At 40.0% G+C, this 21,250-nt stretch overlaps 1 protein-coding gene across 1 annotated transcript in view; it reads right to left on the reverse strand.

Moving 5' to 3' along the window:
* Positions 1-21,250, reverse strand: part of METTL25 (methyltransferase like 25) — a 107,850-nt gene that overhangs the window by 56,733 nt on the left and 29,867 nt on the right. The window contains exons 4-5 of the mRNA XM_018552908.1: positions 20,571-21,206; positions 17,796-17,940 (exon numbers count right to left, since the gene is read on the reverse strand). Of these exons, the coding sequence (XP_018408410.1) occupies positions 17,796-17,940; positions 20,571-21,206 (781 nt within the window). The remainder of the gene's footprint in view (positions 1-17,795; positions 17,941-20,570; positions 21,207-21,250) is intronic.

The following is a 21,250-nucleotide window of genomic DNA, read 5'->3' on the forward strand; positions in this document are numbered from 1 at the left end:
AAATAATAGTGAGATTTGTTGCAATAATATTTTCCTAAAGATAAACATGTATTAGTGCTGTTTGTTTAATGGTAGTCTGTTTCACTGTGAAGGCAGGACACTGCTTTGTTTATGCAATCCAGTATTAAATATAATGATGACAGCATTTGGCTCTGAGTTGTCAGTTAACCACTTGTGTCCACAGGCCTTTTTCTCTCTAAATCCAACATTTTTTTTGTTACGCGGATGTCTCAATTCTGCATGTTATATATTTTAGGATTTGCAGTCTACTCTGACGTATTATAAATAATTTTATTCGGTACAGAAGGGGCTTTCATTTTGTAGCAAATTTAAGCTCATATATTTTTATTTCCTTCGTTTTTATTGGGAATAAATATGAAAAAAATATGCTTGCGCATCCCTATATATTTACTAGGGATGCACCGATACCGGTATTTTGGTACCGAGTACCGATAATTTTTTTTCGGTACTCGCTGATACCTATTACCGAGTAACGGAAGTCCCATTCAGGAAGCCAGGTAGCGTGTAATGACTCGCCACCTGGCTTCCTGATTAGCCGGGAAACTGGGCAGCGTGTAAAGAGTCGCCACCCGGCTTCCCGATTAACAAAAAAGTACCCTCTTACCTTAGTATGTGTAGCCTGTCATCCCCCGGGGAGCCTCTCCAGCGAAAACGCGGCCTTCAATCCGGTACCCAGCCGGAGCGGTCTAGCCAGCCAATCAGGAAGCCGGGCGCCGTGTAATGACGCAACGCCCTGCTTTCTGATAGTCACTAATATGTCATCTTTATTTTAATAAAGAATATATATATTTTTATACAATAAACGACTTGTATGTAATTTTGAACTGGGTATCCTTGCATTTGAGGACACTTTCAAAGCCCCATTTCTCTATTTTTGTTGTTGTATTCTGTTACACAGGGCTGACCTAACAGCTTTGATTTGCCAATGTGCAATCAACTGAACATAGCTGCATAACCCATGCTTTTAAGAATTACTTTCCTGTGTCCGATAGAGATAGAGAGATTTTCTTTTTTTAAAGAATTTGAATTTCATTTTTTCTTCTTAATGGGGGTGGATCAGTGGAGATCTGAACCTGACTCCCAAGCATCCACTTCATGCATAGTGATCTTTTGCTGGTTGCAATAAATCAATCAATTGGTTAATCCACATGGAAAGTGAAAATTATGTCATATTTACTAAATATACAGTTGTTCAAGATGGAGCCCTCATTCACACCTACCAAGTGGGCGGGATTAGGAATTTCTGCAGCAGGAACTTGGAAATTCCTACAGCAGGAATTCCAAATCTTACAAGTTATTCAAATTAATGATCGGGTGACAGTGGCTGCATTTGAAAACGGCAGAACGTAGACACACCACATGCAATTGTATATTATACGATTACATGTGGTTAGGAATCAATCACTATCCGTGGACACCCAATCGATATGTCCATGGATAGTGATTGATTCCAATTGTATCACATGCGTTGTTTCAGACACTTTTAAATGCAGCCTCTACCACCCAATCATTAACTTGAACGGGTGACAGCTGCCGCTTGTATATGGAAATTGCAAGTTCCTGCCACAGGTGTGAATAAGGGCTTAAAGCAGGCTTCTGGATGGAGGTGTTGGGACTTTTATAACCTCCCATGCTCCACAGTGGTTGAGTGAGCTAACCAGCACTAAATGCAGCAAGATACAGCTAAATGTGTTGGGTGTATTTCCATAGAAAGAACGTATTCTTAGGTGTATCGTATATCTAAAATAAAGAAAAAAACTTAAAGTGAATCTCTAGCAAAGTTATGGACATTTAGGTATTTACACAATCTTAAGCAGTACATTAGCTTTTAAACAAAATACAGGCCCTCACTGACCTCTGCACCTCAAAGATCCCAGAAGAGGCACTGAAGTTGTTAGTGTCATTCTCTCAAATGCTCAAAACACCCAGCTCCCCCATCATTTTTAGTTATTGTCCCAATATCTAAACCAGTTATGTTTTCATATTTTCAGTTGCTTTTTGTCCAGTAGTTTTGTTATTTGAGTTTACATACAAATGGGCAAGCGCACTCAACTTACCGTATTTGCCGGCGTATAAGACGACCCCCTACTTTTTGTGTTAAAATATAGGTTTTGGGCTATACTCGTCATATAAGACGAGTATAGCCCAAAATAATGTTTAAATGCACCCACTAACATCCATGGCGGTATTCCCGAGTGTGGCTCGGGGTTAATTTTCAATACCATAAAATGTAACCCCGAGCCACACTCGGGATTACAGTCTCTTACCTTGTCCACGATCCCCGATGTGTCCTCCGTCTTCCACTGAGCCAATCATGGCAGACTTTGTATTCATTAATACAAAGCCTGCCGTGATTGGCTCAGCGCGGTATACTGTATGTAGCCGAAGCTACATACAGTATACCGTATGCTTCCATATGTACCCGGCGTATAAGACGACCCCCGATTTTCGGGGGATGTTTTAAGGTCTCAAAACGCAGGCAAATATGGTAACTGTATAGTATATAAAAATATTTAGAGAACATTTTCAGCAAAGAAAGAACCTATTGATCTTGCCAGCAAATCAGTTTCTGTTAATTGAGCTGATATATCAAACAATTTTATCAGCCTTCCATGCAGTCTTCTGTAAACAAATTCCCTTGTAGCCCTGTCCATAGATGACAATCATGGCTTCCGCCACAGATACAGTGCATGAGCGAGCATAGCCACCTTAACACAGGAAGGCTTTATTCACAGGATTATCAGGTGAAAAAAGGAAAATAATGCAGCCACCACATCCAAGAAATGCTACGCTACAAAATATTATAATTCAATCTATCCATCTATCTATCTATCTATCTATCTATCTAGGAGAAGTTTAACATGTTCATCATAGAAAATAACAATGCATAGCAACTCACCTATGTCTAACATACTGCAATATAATTTGGAGGGAAAAGCAAATGGTTATTTTCATTTGATGTACATTGCATTACACTACGAGTAAGGATATGACATTACCATATGTTAAAGACTACCCCTGTTTCAATGTAGAAACATTAAAATAATGCTGCTACATAACACAGAAAAAAATATAAAAACCATGAACGTACGCAATTTAGGATACTGGGAAAATGTAATGAAGTGTAAATGAAAGGTAAGGAAATAAATATTGTAGCTTTATTCCTCTCTATTTCTAGGCAGATATCATGTAGTAACAAGTTGGGACTAGCCAGAACGGCAGAAAGCACAAGTGACTGAATATCAAATGCAGCTGTCAGTGTGAGGTAACTGTAGAATGCTTGGCTAAGCACATCGACAAAAATCTATTTATCATCTATATTTTGGCAGAAACTGGAACAGTAATAACTGAAAAAAATCAGACTGTTCTTACAGCTCATGCGCAACTAAACTGACACTGATAGAATAAACCAATTAAAGCTACCATATATATGTAAGACAATCACCATTTAACTTGCAATTAGACATGGACGTTTCTCTGCAATCGTTTCACACAGCTCAGTATGCTAAAGTGCAGCAACAGGGAATAATAGTGAGTGAAATCATCTGGTATACGTGCCATTGTAACTTTTATAAGGAAATACTTAACAGCATGTCACGCAACCATAAAATAGGTTTAGAGATATGAACATATTTAAAATGATAAAAGGCACTGCACAAAGAAAATACCTTAAAGTTTAAAGTCCAACTCCAGATATAACATGTTTTTTTGTTTTAGATAGAGTTTAGAAGAGTCCCTTGTTATTGGTACACTGGTACTGGTACAGGAAAGCATAGATAACAATAAAAATGAAAGCATTATAGATCTGAAAGGTTCTAAAGTTTTCCCATTCTCCCAAAAAAAATGTTGTTGTGGTCTCCATTCCTTCTGATCCACTATCACGAGACTGGAAGTAGGGCTTTAACACTTTGGGACTGTGCGCAGAAATTAACCTAGGGTCTCATTTTTAAAGTTAAATAGAGAAAATAGTCCTCCATAAACAAAACCTCAGTTTTTAGCATTTAAAATCAGGGGTCTCAAACTCAATTCAAACACACTGTGGCTTAATAATAATAATTCTTCCTTTTGACCGGCGCTCAATGAACTGTCAGAGTGCACGGCACTCTAAATCACACTGAGCGCCAGCACCCTCAGGAGCAGCTATGCAATCTGCATTTTACAGAGATGCAGACCGTGTAGCTGCTCCCTCAAGTCAGGTACGCGGTCTGTGAACGCGTGCCTGACTTGTCAGCCAGCTGCAGGCCGCATGGTACCTGTTCGCAGGCCGGTATTTTGAGACCCCTGATTTAAAATGCAATAGTGAATGCCATTCAACGTTTTAGAAGAAAAAGCATATTAATTATCTGTTGATCCTGCCAGTTTCTGTGATCTCTATGCACTTCCTGTAATATGGTGTGTGACATTGTGAAAGGAGCAGTCACATTTTCTCTCAGTGTGAGAGGTTAGGGCTTGTAACTATATCCAGGATTTACTTTCTTCAGTCACATTTTATAAAGAAGTTTAAAAAACATTTGCAATAAACCTTTCAAATTGATACAAGTTGATTTGCTTTGTTCCGTGTCAATAAAGTTTGGTTCTGACCCAAGCCAGATTTTTTTTTTCTACTGGCTTCTAATTGCTGCTAAAACAATGACCACCGATATAAAGAAAGGCTTGTAGCAGAACTTTCTCCATCCTGGGGAACAGAAAGTTAATGTATAGAAAAGGACCACAATAATATATGATGCAATAAAAAGAAAATTATACTCAAATTAATTATTTAAATGTGCCTCAATGTGGCAAAATACCAAGATAGTGATAGCTAGACCTCCATAAAATGCATTAATCCCCCCAAATATTACAATTAGAAATGTATTATAAATTTGTGAAAAAATGTATTTAGAAACTTTTTTTTTTCTTTTACATGCAGCCTGGCTGGGCTTTTAGGGCTTTCATATACTTAATGAAAATTGTCAATTTCTGTTACCCTAAGCTAAAAAAGAGTTTGGGTTTTATAGCTAGCATCCCAAGCAACGCTCTTGACGTGTAGTTGAAATGTAGATACCTTGTATCAGGGATGCTGTTCCTTCATATGGATAATATGACAGCTAAAAAGAAAATGTTTTACTAGTCCTTAAACTAAGCCAGGCAGAAGTCTAGGTAATTCAAAACTAAACATTTAGTTAAAGGAGCACAACTAAAGGTAACCTTCAGTGAAAACTATAAATCAAAATGATCAGATATTCCAGAGATATAAGCAGCAAGCCTATCCCTGAACCTTCCTGCCATACAAGCCTCCCTACTGGTCAATAAGGTCACACATTACATTAAAAGGAGCAAAAGAGTGGTGCAGAGGCCCCAAAATGCATAAGTGGTAGCAGGACTAAGTGACTACTGTCTGATGTCTCAGGTCAATATCGTGGTTATCCAGGTTGCCACTGACCAGGACTCTGTGGGTATCTGGCTTGGGCAACTTGTGTCTCCCAGATCCCTGGCAATGAAAAGGCTGAGCAATGGACATGAGCTTTTAAACCTCTGATATCATAAACTTATCATACACATTGCTGTAGTGCAATTGATTTGCTCTTCAGTCTTTTTGAGTTTTTAGCATACTTCTGCTGCCTATTGTTGGATCTATCTACAATCTGACATGCAGTTGTTATTTAACATAAACTTTGTTCAGCATTTTTTTTTCATCATATGCTGAGTTTAAATTGCTGAGAGTTCTACTTTAGAAAAAAAAATGTAAAAGCATAATATTTTAAAACAACGCATAACTAAGACTCTACACTTGTATTTGAAAAGCATCCCAACCCATCCCTTACACAAATGCACATTTTACATAGAGTGAAAATAGTGAACATTTGCTTCATGGAATGCTAATTTTAATTCCGCTGAAATTAGATTTGCTTAGCTTTGATATGTAAATCTCTGTATATGTCGATGACAACCAAATTAACGGGAACACCTTCAATGTGTTCCACAAAAATTAGTTGATGTTGTTATTTTCCCATCTTACATACAAATAGCAGCATACTGGTTTTCCTTAAGGGATTGAAATATAGATGTTGTCAACATGCTCTTGAATATGTAAGTTCTAGATCAAGTATTTGTATAACAAGTTTCTGAAACACTTGTTCCAAGCCATTAACTCACAAGGTAGTAAATCACAGAAAAGGATGGCAGCTTGTGGATGCATACACCTAATGGTGACCACCTGATACAGAAAATTAAATTTTGGATGGGTATGTACAAGTATACAGGTAAAATGTTTTTATATACCATGAACAAAATAGGATATTAAGTTATCCTGGTAGGATGCACTATATCTTCCACATGAAGGTGACCTCTCTTCAGAAATCCCACTTAAAGTGCAACCACATCTTTGGTGTAGTGTCATAAGACAGAATTAAATTCGATACCACACCCATCCTAGAAGAAAAAGGTTAAGGTGCACCCATATAGCATAATGCAAAAGAAACTGACGTGGGCACAAGTGCGTCTGTAGAGCAGTTTCTACTTTATTAGGATAAACAAGTGATATTTATTGATATAATAATTAATAATGTATTCTAGGCGTTTCAAGTTGTTAACTACTCATTAAAATATCTATTAGCTATATTGTGCATGTGAAAATTGTTTTAAAACTAAAGCTATGTGTCCTTGGCACAAAATAATTAATATCGACAAGATGTAGCCTAAACAAAACCACAAGTTCCCAAACCAAGGACACAAAGAGAAATACGCAAGTTGAACTGAAGTGTGATGAAGCTTGATATAAATTAAAGTGGTGTTCTAACTGAGTGCTCTGAGTGCCCAAAATATTTTTGTCAGTAGTTATACCCCTTTGTTGCAGGTCCCCAGTCCCCTGCCAGTCTTATAGACAACCGTCACCAGTCCAAAAGTGGGAATCCTATATCAATGCCCAGGGACCAATGAAGCTTCTGATCATGTTGTCACTGTGTGCGCCAGTTTAGGTTTTCACATTTTCATTACCTTTTGGCGCAACACGCTCAGAGACAGTAAGGGGTTGTGGCCTGTGGTGTCCAAGGGATTAATTAAGCTTCAAGTACCATTATTATTGCTAGAATGCAGGGCTCTATCCAGCCCTTAGATATATAAAGTCATACCAGCTAGCACAGCCAGGTTGACGACCTGACTTTTCATCACTTCAGTTAAGCATTATAGGCTGGCTGTCTCCTCCCCAGCTTTTGACAGAGAAAGCACAGTAGCCACGCAGTGAAGAATTATCGCTCAGAATGTCCCTTTTCAGCTGAATGCTCAACGGATTTCCTGTTAGTGATGCAACACTTACTCCCTGAGTTCTGCTGTACTGCAAGACACTGTCAAAATCAGTTGCCTAAATTAAATGCATTTACCAAATAATTTTCTTTTTTAAATGAACATCAATGCAAACAATTGTGTTTTTTTTATATTCCCCTCTGAAAATGCCCTAAATTCTAAGGTAGGGAGTACTTAAAAGCAAAAGTATAAAGTAATACATTTTTAGTTTAGCTAAGGTATAAAGAATTATTCATGTTCAGGAATTCTATTGAAGCACAGCTATTTAGTGCATGTACCTTCATGAAGCTGATACATTTTATAGGGTGTAGAGTTATGAAAATAAAAGTAATCAGGCAAAAATAGAGCATAGCCTGTAACTGTAAAAATGTATAACGTACCCCACACAATCCAAGGCATTCACCCAATCACTAAGGAGTATATCAAACATTTCATCCCATTAAATTGCATGTAAATTTGTTCTGTGTGAATGGAGGCTAAAACATATGTTAATAGCATATTTTCTTTGTAGATCGAATGTAATTTCAGGAAAATATTACACTATGGCCACTAGAAGGAGTGGAGGAGCATAGGAAATAAATACTTATTTGCTATGCTTCTCAGTTCAATCTAGTGACCATAATGTGGTATTTACATGAAATTACAGTCAATCTGGAAAAAGAATATGCAAATAAAATTGTTTCCTCAGTTCACACAGAACAAATATTAATAGAATTTTGCAGGGCGAATGGCTCAGAGATTTGTTTATAGGTACACCCCTAATTGCCTGGCCTTTGCTTTCTATAGGTAAACTGTGCTTTACAAGCTAGATTTAAAAAAATGTATTTAAATAACAGTGCTTAAAAGAAATAATGGAAAGAAACTCAAGTTCAGTTAGTTCAAAGGAACATATAAAGCAGAAAAAAAAATACTGAGAAATATATAAAGCAAAGGACAATAATTCCTTTTCATTTCCCTGGGTTACCATAATGCACAACCATTGCCTGTTTGCCACAAGAGTCTGCAAAAGCTATACAATAAGGATTTAGATTGCTTATTCACTTTAGTAAGCAATTTGCCTTATACCAGTGTTCTTCATTTTCAATAAAAGTGCATGATATAATTCAAAGGACTGGGCCTCTTTTTCATTTCCTCTAATTATTTTTACTAGATTTTAACGTTAAGATGTTACAGAAACCTAGGAAAAGCCTCTTACTTGACCCTTAGATCCAAAGAACACATTTTAATAAAAAAAGGAACAAACTTGACACAATAAAATACAGCTAGTCGTACATAAATGGAAACGTTTGTATGCTTTTAAAATATTTTTTTTAGTGTGCCTTTGACTGGGCTTTCCAGATTTTACACATTTGGTTGCTGGGTTACAGTGATGCTGATAGTGTGAACTGTTCTCTTGCTTAACCATGTACCCAATCATGTACCTCAATTGTTCAGAAATGAGAATGCTTTGAGAGTCCTTACTACATAGTGCCCCAGTCCAAGGCTTTATTAACACCCCTTTTTATATGGGCATCATTATATACACACATATATACCCACATGTATATATATGGGATGTCCCGATACCACTTTTTCAAGACCAAGTACTGTCCCTAGTGTACTTGCCGATACCAATTAACGATACTTTTTCTTAAAGGGACATGTGACATTTTTTTCTAAAACAATACAGTCTAATGATTTTAGGGCAGTTTCTCACGAGGGCTGCATGCATTGGAGGTGACAAGTTCTCTTTAAGGTGACATTAGGGGTCTTTTAGACCTCTAGTGTTACCTTTCCACTTTACTGGATTCAGCTGCTGAGGCAGCTGAATGTAAATACAGCAGGCAGTGGCTGGGAGCAATAGCCAGCCTGCTATTGGATATTTTAAATGCAATACCCAATAGCAGGCTGGCTATTGCACCCGCCCACTGCCAATAAGCAAAGGAGGGAACTGAAGACAAAGTTCTCCATCAGGTCCTTTCTGCTGATTGACAGCAGGCAATGGGTGGGTACAATAGCCAGCCTGCTATTGGCTATTGCAATTTAAAATATCCAATAGCAGGCTGGCTATTGTTACAAGCGTCCATTCCTTTTCAACTTGATGAAACTGTTTCCTTTTGGTGATATATCTCAGTGTCAGATGCCTGTGCTCCTTATGTGTTTAATAATGCATTCACCAGACGTACACATAAGTTTTCACTCTCAATGAAAGAAGACAAGGTCTGTTCTGTGTGTAGTCAAGATTTACAGCTTCTCTCCTCTCCTCCCACGTGAACACACAGAACGGACCTTGCCTTCTTTCATTGAGAGTGAAAACTTTGGTGTACGTCTGGTGATGAATGCATCATTAAAACAAATAAGGAGCACGGATATCTGACACCAAGATATATCACCAAAAGGAAACAGTTTCATCAAGTTGAAAAAGTCTGTGAAAGGGACACAGACCTCTGCAGCCAGCACCAGCCGGGAGAAGAGACTGTCCACACAGAACACTTAACGCCACCCTGTCACACTTCCGTCCGGAGAGGTCAGAGCGGAGAGGGAGGCTGCATTTGGTATTCCGGGGGAGGGGCTATGCGGGCCAATGGCCGAAGCTATTTGGAAAAAAATTAAAGGGCTGGTAACGGCTCTATGTATCGGGGCATTTTCAGGAGTACAAGTACTCCTGAAAATCACCCTTAGCAGCAAGAAATGCAATCAAGTGTTTGCGATAACTTGCAATGAGTCCGTTACAGCGCTGTGCAGGAATTTTGGTCCACTCAACTTTGCAGAATTGTTGTAATTCAGCCACATTGGAAGGTTTTTTGAGCATGGACCGCCTTTTTAAAGGTCATCCCACAGAATCCCAATAGGATTCAGGTCAGGACTTTGACTAGGCCACTCCAAAGTCTTCATTTAGTTTTTCTTCAGCCATAGAGGTGGATTTGCTGATGTGTTTTGGATCATTGTGCTGCTGCAGAACCCAAGTTCGTTTCGGCTTGAGGTCACGAACAGATGGCCGCACATTATCCTCCAGGATTTTTTGGTAGACAGCAGAATTCATGGTTCCATTTATCACAGCAAGTCTTCCAGGTCCTGAAGAAGCAAAACAGCCCCAGATCATCACACTACCACCACCATATTTTACTGTTGTGATGATGTTCTTTTTCTGAAATGCGATGTTACTCTTACACCAGATGTAATGGAACACACACCTTCCAAAAAGTTCAACTTTTGTCTCATCAGTCCACAGAGTATTTTCCCAAAATTCTTGGGGATCATCAAGATGTTTTCTGGCATAACGGAGACAAGCTTTTATGTTCTTTTTGCTCAGCAGCGGTTTTCGTCTTGGAACTCTGCCATGCAGGCCATTTTTTCCCAGTCTCTTTCTTATGGTGGAGTCATGAACACTGACCTGAACTGAGGCAAGTGAGGCCTGCAGTTTTTTGGATGTTGTTGTGGGGTCTTTTGTGACTTTCTTTCTCATTTGTTCCTGGATTTCTTTGGATCTCGGCATGATGTGTAGCTTTTGAGGATCTTTTGGTCTACTTCACTTTGTCAGTCAAGTCTTATTTAAGTGATTTCTTGATTGCGAACAGGTGTGGCAGTAATCAGGCCTGGGTGTGGCTAGAGAAATTGAACTCAGGTGTGATGAATCAGAGTTAAAAGTTATGTTTTAACAGGGGGGCACACTTTTTCACACAGGGCCATGTGGGTTTGGATTTTGTTTTCCCAGTGTGAAAACAGATTACTTGTACACTGAGAATGTGATCCTGCAAGTTTTAAATCTTAGGTCATAAACGCTACTGCACAAATCCATTTGCACTTTATCATTAATGCTTTACTGGCAACAGCTGTAACTTGACAATGTATTCCAGACAATTCCTATATGTAGACAGGAAGTGGCAAAAAGGTGGCAGGAGATCAATATCATGGAAATGCAACAAAGGATGAAAAGAAAGATGAAAATAGATATTTTAATTGTAAAAGGGCTATTTGTTTGTGCTTTAGCAAACTAAATGCTAGTCAGTTTGGGTTTAAAGTGATATTAAAGTCAAAAGGAGTTTAAGCTATTTCAAATGCACATGAAATCACTTAAAATGGATGCTGCTTCTTGATGTTTAAAAGTGTAATTTTCCTGCAGAATCAGCTGGTCCCCTGAGCACTGGTCCTGACTTCCTGTTTTAAAATGACTCCTTTCTCAATCAGATTGCTATGCAGTCACCCTTGTATGTGGTAGTAAGCTGTTGTGTCTCCACAAACAAGTTACATATATATGGCAACTGCACAATTTATAACTTGCCTTTGTAGCAAGGTGCACATGGAAGGGCTTACAACAATACAAAACACAGAAGTTTCCCAACACACTTAACAGCTTGCCTGCTACAAAACAAATTTGCCCTGTCTAAAAGGTGCCCATAGACTGCACGATTCTCGTGGGAAATCCCGCGATCATACGAGAATCGTGCAGTATATGGAACGCGTGCAACCGTTTCTACTGTACGGTCGCACGTCTTCCGTCGAACCAGCAGGCTAGAAAACCCACCGGGAATCATACGATTCTCGGCGAGTTAGTGGCCTGCTGGTTTGACAACTGCCGAACGGGCTAGTGTGCGCACGCAGCCCGTTTGCAGTCATCGTAAGCCCGCCACTCATTGCAGTCATCGTAAGCCGCCCCTCAGGGGGGCGGCTTGCGATGATCGCAAGTACGATCTGCCTGTCCAAGATGGGCAGATCGTATGTTTTTTTAAGTACTTTACAACCCTCGCAAGACAAAAGTCTTGCGAGGGTTGTAGAGTGTATGGGCACCTTAACAGTATGCATTAAAATCAAAGGTTTTAGTTGCACAACGTTTTGCAAAAAACGCACAGCAAATCAAGCTACCCCCCTCTCCAAGCTAGTAGATGAACATTTGCAGGAGTCTGCACTGTCCTTTGTGATCTGGTACTGGACAGCAAATTCAGGGAAGCGGAGCTCAGAGACTTGGAGGCAGCTGTTTAGAAACATAATGATTGTAAGTGTTTGGGCAAAGATGCAAAGCAATGCTTTGCTGAGCAATGTACATTTGTTTAATCCAGATTCATTACTGAAAAAAAAGTTTGAGTGTTTAATGCTACTTGAAAGTCACACCTTTCTGACCAATGTGACACTTTCAGTAGGACAGAGAAATTACAGACTTTTTAAATAGTATTTATTGCCCATATGATCTCAAATGCCAATCAATATTTTTATCAACTATTTAGGTTCAATAAGAAATGGGAAAACCTGCATGTTGCCATGACTATCTGCCTGCAGTAATCTATCGCTATGTAGAGTTGGCTGTGGAATACTAGCATAGATAGAGAATTTCAGTGTCTAAATGTCTTATGTGAGCAACATCTGAACATTAACCACAGGGCACCATGGAAACCTGAAAACCTGTAAATGATGTACATACAGACAAGCAGTTAGCAACTTTTCCAGATTGCCCCAAAGACTGCCTAATAATAAAATTGTTCTTTAGTGATACTCTTCCCAGTTTCATAACCTTATTATGAAAAGATAGTTATTGCAACTTTCTCATTTACTTGCATTTGTTGCTTCTGCTTTTCTGTTCTGGGCAATGGGCTTATAAGACATAAGATTCTAAAAATGACAATGGGTTAAAAAAAGCAAGAAAGTTCTTCCAGTAAATAACTAAGACCAGCTTCTGTTATTATGCAGGTCCTCAGTCAAATATGTATCAGAGACTTTTATCATGTAAAATTCAGCAGGCACCTGCACACACAGTTCTCGAATGAACAAACGTGCTGCATACAGATGGAGAAGATATAAACTGCAATGCACTTAAAACAAAAAGAATGTTACAGCAGCAACCACTCACTTCAGTATAGTATAACGGATTTTTGAAGCAAATAGCCGAAAGTCTGAGATCAATAGTCCTCAATGTGATTAAGTTACAATGTTTAGCTTAATCCTGCATTATTCAAGAACCATAAAGGAATCATGTTACTTTCTAAATCAAACAGGTTCCACACAAAAAAAGCAATTTATTAAAGGAGAACTATGGGGTCAGTGTTTTTCCCCATAGTTCTCCTACTACGGTAGGAGAACTATCCTACTGAGACCGCCGCAGCCGGGACAGATCCCAACATTACTGTCGAGATCCACCCAGCTGGCTATGCCTATCTAGAGGCAGAGCCAGCTGTCCCCGCCCCCTCTCCTTTCCGTTCCTCCATTCAGTCCTGGAGGATCGGAGCGGGGAGGGGGGGGGGATCCCTGCAGGGAGCTGTGAGTGACAGTCACGGATCTCTGCAGGGACATGTTCAAGAAGTGAGCGAGTGGTATGTGTTTGCTCACTTCCCGATCTATTGAGCCAACGTGTGACAGTTTCATTGTCACACGTGGGCTCGAACTATGAGGTTGAGTGATTTTCAAATCACTCACCTCATAGTTCTCCTTTAAGGCTATTCTGGATGTACATTCTTACTAAAGGCATCAGTTTTACCCAGCTGCTTAGTTCTATGAAAATCAGAAGACACAACAGTGCAACTTTTCAAAAACAGGATTTACACCAGACCAATCCAAGCACAATTATATAGGCCATCTATTCCCTCGGATTGTCCCTCGGACGTATTCGGATTGTCCATTCAAAACAGACTCTGCGCTAATCACACAGCGTCCAGTGTGCGGTGACCCGGCACCAGTATTGAAGAGCTGATTGCAGCACATGGCACTGTGACATTCTGTTCAGTTTTATGGGCACAGCAGGGTATGAGACGGTACGTGCTGCACTGAAAAAAAGTAAGACATGCCTTACTTTTTTTCAGCGCACACCATCGTGTTGCTACCGCAACGTAGTGGAGTGAACGGGCACCGTCTGTGACAAGGCAAATTGTCTTATCTTGCATTGCGGCTGCGCTGGAAACAACGGCCAGCGCATCTCCAACGCAGATGGTGTGAATGGATCCTTACAGTCATCATGTTTCAGAGCAGCTGGCACTGTTTCAGTTTTGCTTCTCTAAACTTCCTATCCAGTACAAGATGACAAGAACAGACAGCACAGTCTCCAGCAGCTGTCTATCTGCGAGCTTGGAGAAGAAAAAAAGGAGGGGAGTGACTTGCCTTGCCGTGTCTGTGTGTTTGTAATGCTACACACAGTTTACTCGCACACACAAGGGCGGCTTCATAGGACTTGACAAAGTTCAAATGAAAATTTAAAGAAGCCAGGTGAAAAATGATCGGCCGAACAACTGAATCCAATCAGATATGGTCACCGTTACAGTATTTAGACAGCTGCGGGTGCCAGCTGTCTGTATACAACAGCTGACAGGGGCTACGCCTCCATCCACGCTGTGTGGAGGAATCTATTAGGTTTCACTAGCTCAGGCGAATGAAACGAGAAATATATGCATGTATGAACTACAATGTGGACTACAATGCGTTACCGCACTTGTAGCCCACAAACACACAGGCACAGCAGGGCAAGCCACTTCCCGTCCCCCTACCCCCCTTTCCTCATTCCTTCTCCAAGCTAGTAGATGATCAGCTACTGGAGACGGCTCTGTCCTTTGTTATATTGCACGATGCAGGAAGTTCAGTCAAGCTGAGCTGAGAGAGTTAGAGCCAGCTGTTAGGAAACATGATTACTGGAAGTGTTTGGACAAAAATGTAAAGAAATACTTTGCAGGGCAATGTACACTTGTGATTAAAAGTTTGCATATCCTTGGAGAATTTGTAATATATGTACAATTTTTCCAAGTAAAATTTTTTTATTGATGCAAGTAAGAAAGTGGTGACAAGGTAAAACATGTAAAGGTATAGTACATCAATATAGTTTACAATATTACGTACATGGATCTGGTCCTGGAATATAGAAACGTTTACCATGGCAGATTCTCCAGTAGACAGGGTAAGCGTCAGACTGCGCTCTTCTCAATGATACCGGGGGTGTGTCATTGGTGGGTATCTCTTCTTATGAGAGTCTAGGCTATGTTAGGTAGGGCTTGATGGTAATGTGCAGAGTATAATTACAAGGGGAGTTAGGTGTTTAGGTGCGGTAGTTATAGCAGGTATTCCAGGATCAGACGTATTCGTCAACAGTATTATAAATGGTGGCATGAGGGAGGGGAGCTTAATATATGTACAATTGTTAAAGAAAACATGAGTGGGCACATCGCTTTTATTGCTTATGGGATTCATATTCAGCTGGAGGTCATAACAGAATGGCACAGTCATAAAACAAAACATGGCAGCAAAGAAAAAAATGAAATGACCCGTTCAAAAGTCTCCTTACCCGTAGTTCTTAATACTGTGTATTGCTCCCTTTAGCATCAATGACAGCGTGCAGTCTTTTGTAATAGTTGTCTATGAGGCCCCGAATTCTTGCAGATGGAATAGCTGCCCATTCGTCTTGGCAAAATGCCTCTAGGTCATGCAAAGTCTTGTTGTCTTGCATGAACTGCACACGTATAGATCTTCCCAGATGATATTGCTCGATGATATTAAGGTCAGGAGACTGTGATTGCCACTTCAGAACCTTTACCATTTTCTGCTGTAACCACGGGAGGGTCAACATGGCCTTGTGCTTATGTGCAGCTTTCGTGAAGAAGAATGCAAAATTGTCTGCCAGTATTTTCTGATAACATGCTGCATTCATCTTGCCATCAATTGTCACAAGATTCCCGTGCTTTTAGAGCTCACACCCACCCAAAACATCAGTGAGCCATCTCCATGCTTAACAGTGGGGATGGTATTCTTGTTGCTGTAGGCCTTGTTGGCCCCCCTCCAAACATAGTGCTTATGGTTGTAACCATAAAGCTCTATTTTGTTCTTGTCACTCCAAATTACAGTGTGCCAGAAGCTGTGAGGCCAGTCAAGGTGTTGTTGGGCATATTGTAACTGGGCTTTTTTGTGGCATTGGCGCAGTAAAGCCTTCTTTTTGGCAACTCGGCCATGCAGCTCATTTTTGTTCAAGAATAATCGTATTGTGCTCCTTAAGACGACCACAATGTCTTTTTCCAGAGCAGCCTGTATGGAGGATTTTCTTTGTACTCCGAACAATTTTTCTGGCAGTTGTGGCTGCAGTCTTTCTTGGTCTACCTGACCTTGGCTTGGTATCAATAGATCCCTGAATGTACCACTTCTTAGTAAGTGATTAAACAGCACTGACTGGCATTTTCAAGGCTTTAGATATCTTTTTATATGCTTTTCCATCTATGCCAAACTATGTGATAATAAATGGCTTCATATGATCACCACCCTCAAATAAAAGACAGTTTTTTTGGCATGATCAGTCATATTTTCAATATAAATTTCACCGTTTCTGCTAGGGTATGCAAACTTATGAGCACAATTGTATATTTGTTGGATCCTGATTCATTTAAAAAAAAAAAAAAAGGTTGAGAGTTTAAAGGAGAATTATGGGATGAGTGAAATACACTCATCCCATAATTAGAGCCGAAGTGTGACACTGATGCTGTCACACGTTGGCTCTACTGATCGAGAACTGAGTGATCACATACCGCAGATCGCTCAGTTCATGATCTTCTCCCTGCAGACAACGGTGACTGTCAGTCACTGCTCACTGCAGGGATTCCCCCCTCCCCTCATAGTTGGGTCATAGTTCTCTTTTAATATTACTTTAAATTGATAAGTGAAATGTCCACACTAATTAGAGGGTTAGGAAATGAACAGTGAAATGCAGTACTTGCTTTAAAAGATCCAGACAGGTAGGCGTAAAGCAGCCCCCCTCTCCATATTCACCAGCACCTTCTAGGTTTGCAGCTTTCAATTGTCTTGATGCCACAGCTTCTTTCCGGCCTGTCAGCATACACTGAGCTGCACATGCACTGGAAGTACACCATCCCGGCCAGGCCAATCAAGACAATTGAAAGCTGCAAACCTAGAAGGTGCTGGTGAATATGGAGAGGGGGGCTGCTGCCATTGCTGGAGAAAGGTACTTTGAAATGTAAGCCTGCTATAATGTGCAAATAGCATACTTGGACATTAAGGGTGCCCAAGAATTTCTAAGCGATTTAGTGCAGCTTTAAGTGCCAAAAGTAACTGAAACAGTTCACACAATATTTATACATGAACTCCAAAATATCCTAAAGTAAGTATTCATGCTACTATTAACAGCAAAAGTTATTACTATAACACAACTAATAATGCTGCTACAACAAGTACTTTAAAGCTGAACTCCAGGTAGTATAAAATACAAATGAACACAGCTTTGCATTCATTAATACATCATCATATGTGCATGTAGCTAGTGTAAAATAGCAATATTTTTTAACATCTTTTAAAATCTCCAGTACGGCAGAGTTCAAAGTGGGAGATGGAGGAGGGAGGACTGGAATCCAATCAGGTGTGCAGCATACAGATGTGTTGACAAGAACCATGCTGATAGGCTCAGCTTTTTGCCTGGAGTTCAGCTTAAAGAGGCACCATCTTCTGCAACATTTTATGTAGTAGGACACTTATAGAGGGCATGAGATTTTAAAAAGTAGAAAAAAACAAAATACATTTTTATGGAAATATAAAAAAAGCCATACCTTCCAGATTATTAAATTCTTCTGACAGAAAATGATAACAGCAGCCAACACTGCAAACGGCTTTAACTTCTGGTTTTGCGGCAAAAATACGCAATGTATTTGGAGCAAGATCCCCACACGTATGCAAGCCAACCATAATGGATTCCTACAAACAGAAACCACACACATAACATTTTACAATAAGGGCACCAAAACTTGGTACTATAACTATACGCAAACACACTGTATGTTGTAAATGCAGATAGGTAAAGTAATAGGGAACCCACTGACATAAATTTTATTCTCAAATTTTGAGAAAAACATGATGTTGCTTAATGACAATGAACCTCAGCAGCCAGATCTCGGGAGGGAAACATCTGATGACTTCTGTGTCTAAGCACAATAGAAGTGTGCATGTCTTTTAGCCCATTTGATGGATAGGTAGCTGTTTTTATGCCAAATTAAAATAAAGTTATATGTGGAGAAGATCCCTGTCAGTGAGTGGTGTTTTAACATCATGGACTGACAAGATGGAGCAAGAACCTTTGCTGTACCCTGGGGGCCCTTCAGGCATGACAATTTGATGGGAGGAGGTTTGAGCTGGTTTGAAAAACATAACATTGTATTGTATTGGATTTAAAGGAGAACTATGGGGTCAGGGCTTTTCCCCATAGTTCTCCTTAGGGTAACGGGAGGACACAAACTAGCGCCCTCCCGTTACCCTAAGCTCAGTATACCGCGAGCTACAGCTCGCGGTATACTGAGACGCTGCAGCCGGAGCGGATCCCGACATCGATGTCAAGATCCGCCCAGCTGCGTGAGTGACAGCATGCTCTGCCTATCTAGAGGCAGAGCCAGCTGTACCCGCCCCCTCCGCCGTCTGTTCCGCCAGTCAGCGCTGGCGGATCGGAGCGGGGGGAATCCAGCCCCTCCCCTGTTACGCCAGAGAGCCGTGACAGGATCGAGAGGTGAGCGAACGCCGGTATATGTTCGCTCATCTCCCGATCTACTGAGCCGACCTGTGACAGTCTCATTGTCACAGGTCGGCTAGAACTATGAGGTGAGTGAGAAGCACTCACCTCATAGTTCTCCTTTAAGAATGGCTGACAGCCATCTAATAACTAATAATGATCTGCACAACACAATCTTTTTTCTGGGACTATTAGTGGTATCAAACAAAAGAAGTGTATTATGTGTAATCAACCCACCAAAAACTGACCAAGACCCTATTTGTGCATCTCTGCTTTACCCTAATGTCTCCTAACATGAAACCTATACAAATAGCCCAAGAAAGATTTATACTAGGGATGCACTGAAATTTTGGCAAAACATATTGTTCGAAAATGACACTTTTGGGAAAGTGCCAACTTTCGAGCCAAATTGAGGTGCATGCCTGGTTTCTCTTCTCCTTGCTGTGCGCTGCCCTGTGTCTCCTCTGACACCGTGTAGCGTCCAGCAGGGAGGAGATTAACTGTCAGCGGAGGCCAAGCGGTGCGCGGGAGGAGAGCTCTGTGAGGGGCCGGGGTGTCACAAGAGGCCGGGCAATCAGTGATCGCTGACTATTTGTAAATAATTGCAGACAGAGTATGTTGACTGTGTGCCTAATCATGAATGAATGAGACAAGCTCTACATCACTTCCTGTTCATTCATGGTTGTGGACATGGTAAACATACTATCTCCACAAGTTATGAATGAACAGCAGCACTCAGTATAGAGGATTCCTGTTCATTTTAACAGGGGCTGCAGAAAAAGAGATTGAGGACTCTGTTTCCTCAGTCTCTTTTCCTATTTCTGTTTAGACCCCTAATATTTCCCCAGAGCCCCCAACAGTAAAGTTACAAACAAAATATTTGTATTTAAAAAATATATCTAATATATATATAAGCCTCATTTCCCACCCTCGGCTTATATTCGGGTCAATACTTTTTCCCAGTTTTTTTTGGTAAAATTAGGTACCTCGGCTTATGTTCGGGACAGCTTATACTCGAGTATATACGGTAAATATTTTTAAATAATTAAAAAGGTTAGAGAAAAAAATTATTTTCGGCTTTAGTCTGACATTTTGTTTTTATTTTCGGTTTCGAAATTTAATTTCGGTGCTCCTCTTATTCATACAGTTACAGAGAGGCAGAACAGATAAAAATATTATATGATGATATAGACTTAAGTTGCAATACAAAGAGCATAATATTAGGGATGCACCGATATATCGGCCGAAAATGGCACTTTTGGCATAATGCCGAAAGTGCCATTTTCCTGCCGATACATTGGCGCATCCCTGATTTCTTTCCTCCCCGCTGGGCGCTGCTCTAGTTTGTACATAATTGAGGCCATGGTATGTTAACTATATCCTCAATTATGAATGAATGGGAGTGATCAACATCTCCTCCTGTTCATTCATAGTTGTGGTTATAGTAAACAATGTACTTATGTTATCAATGAACAGGAATCCTGTTAATTGATAACAGGGGACACAGAAAAAGAGATTGAAATATAATAGATACAAACATAAGAAAAAGAAAGGGATTTCTAAAATCTGAAAGGATTTCATTTCAGACCTGTTTTCAAGTAACTTGCAGTTTTGATGAAATCTGAAAATGATAACAGATACTGAAAATGAGCATGACAAATACCAGAGCAAGTCCAAGGCTGATCCATTTATAGTCTAGTAGGGAAAATACAAAAGAAAAAGGAAAATCCTCCTGCACTGTGAAATTAATTAAAACCTGCTTTCTGGATGTCACAGATGAATGACAGCTGTTTACACATGTAAAGAAAGATGAAAGAGAGATAACCTCTAGATCAGCAATTATTTCATGGAGCTCCGTCTCAGCAGTGATATAGGAAGTGAGGGGTGAATAAACATGTGACTCCTTCAGGTTTTTGGCCTTTATGTTTTCCATTTTCCTTCTCTCTTTTTCTTGTTGAGTGAGAACTTTGCAAACATTTTTAGACAAGGCGGGCAACTCAACAGCCCCTGTGGGTAAAACATCCAAAAAGGAGCAAGCGTTACATGATGAATCCACTGTATCTGTAGTCTGTATTGGATGAACAGTGTTACTGCAGTCTTGCTGGTTTGCCCACTCAGAAGAATAAGAGAAAAGGCTCATTTTGTCTTGAAATGAATTTAAAATAGATGGCCCTTCTAGTCTTAAATCATCCACTTTCAGTCTTGAAATGTCTTGATCAGCATTTGTATCTGGACAATGATTTGTTGGCAATAAACTTTCTTCCTTTTGGTCAGATTTCTGAGCGTTTGAAGTGGTTCTGGCATTTATTTTATAGACTTGCCAATATTTTTTCAATTTCCGGTTTCTCTTGTTAGCTCCATCTGTATTGGTATGAGAAGAATCAATCCCATAAACGTTTAGGCCATAACGCATAGATAAATATGAGCTTAAATAACCTTTTCCAGCTCCCAAATCTATAACCTACAAAGAAAAGCAGAAATAACCTGTAAATAAATAAACAGCAC

Source organism: Nanorana parkeri, unplaced genomic scaffold (genome assembly GCF_000935625.1).
Source record: "Nanorana parkeri isolate BGI_ZX_2015 unplaced genomic scaffold, ASM93562v1 scaffold101, whole genome shotgun sequence".
In the NCBI taxonomy this organism is placed as follows: Eukaryota; Metazoa; Chordata; class Amphibia; order Anura; family Dicroglossidae; genus Nanorana; species Nanorana parkeri.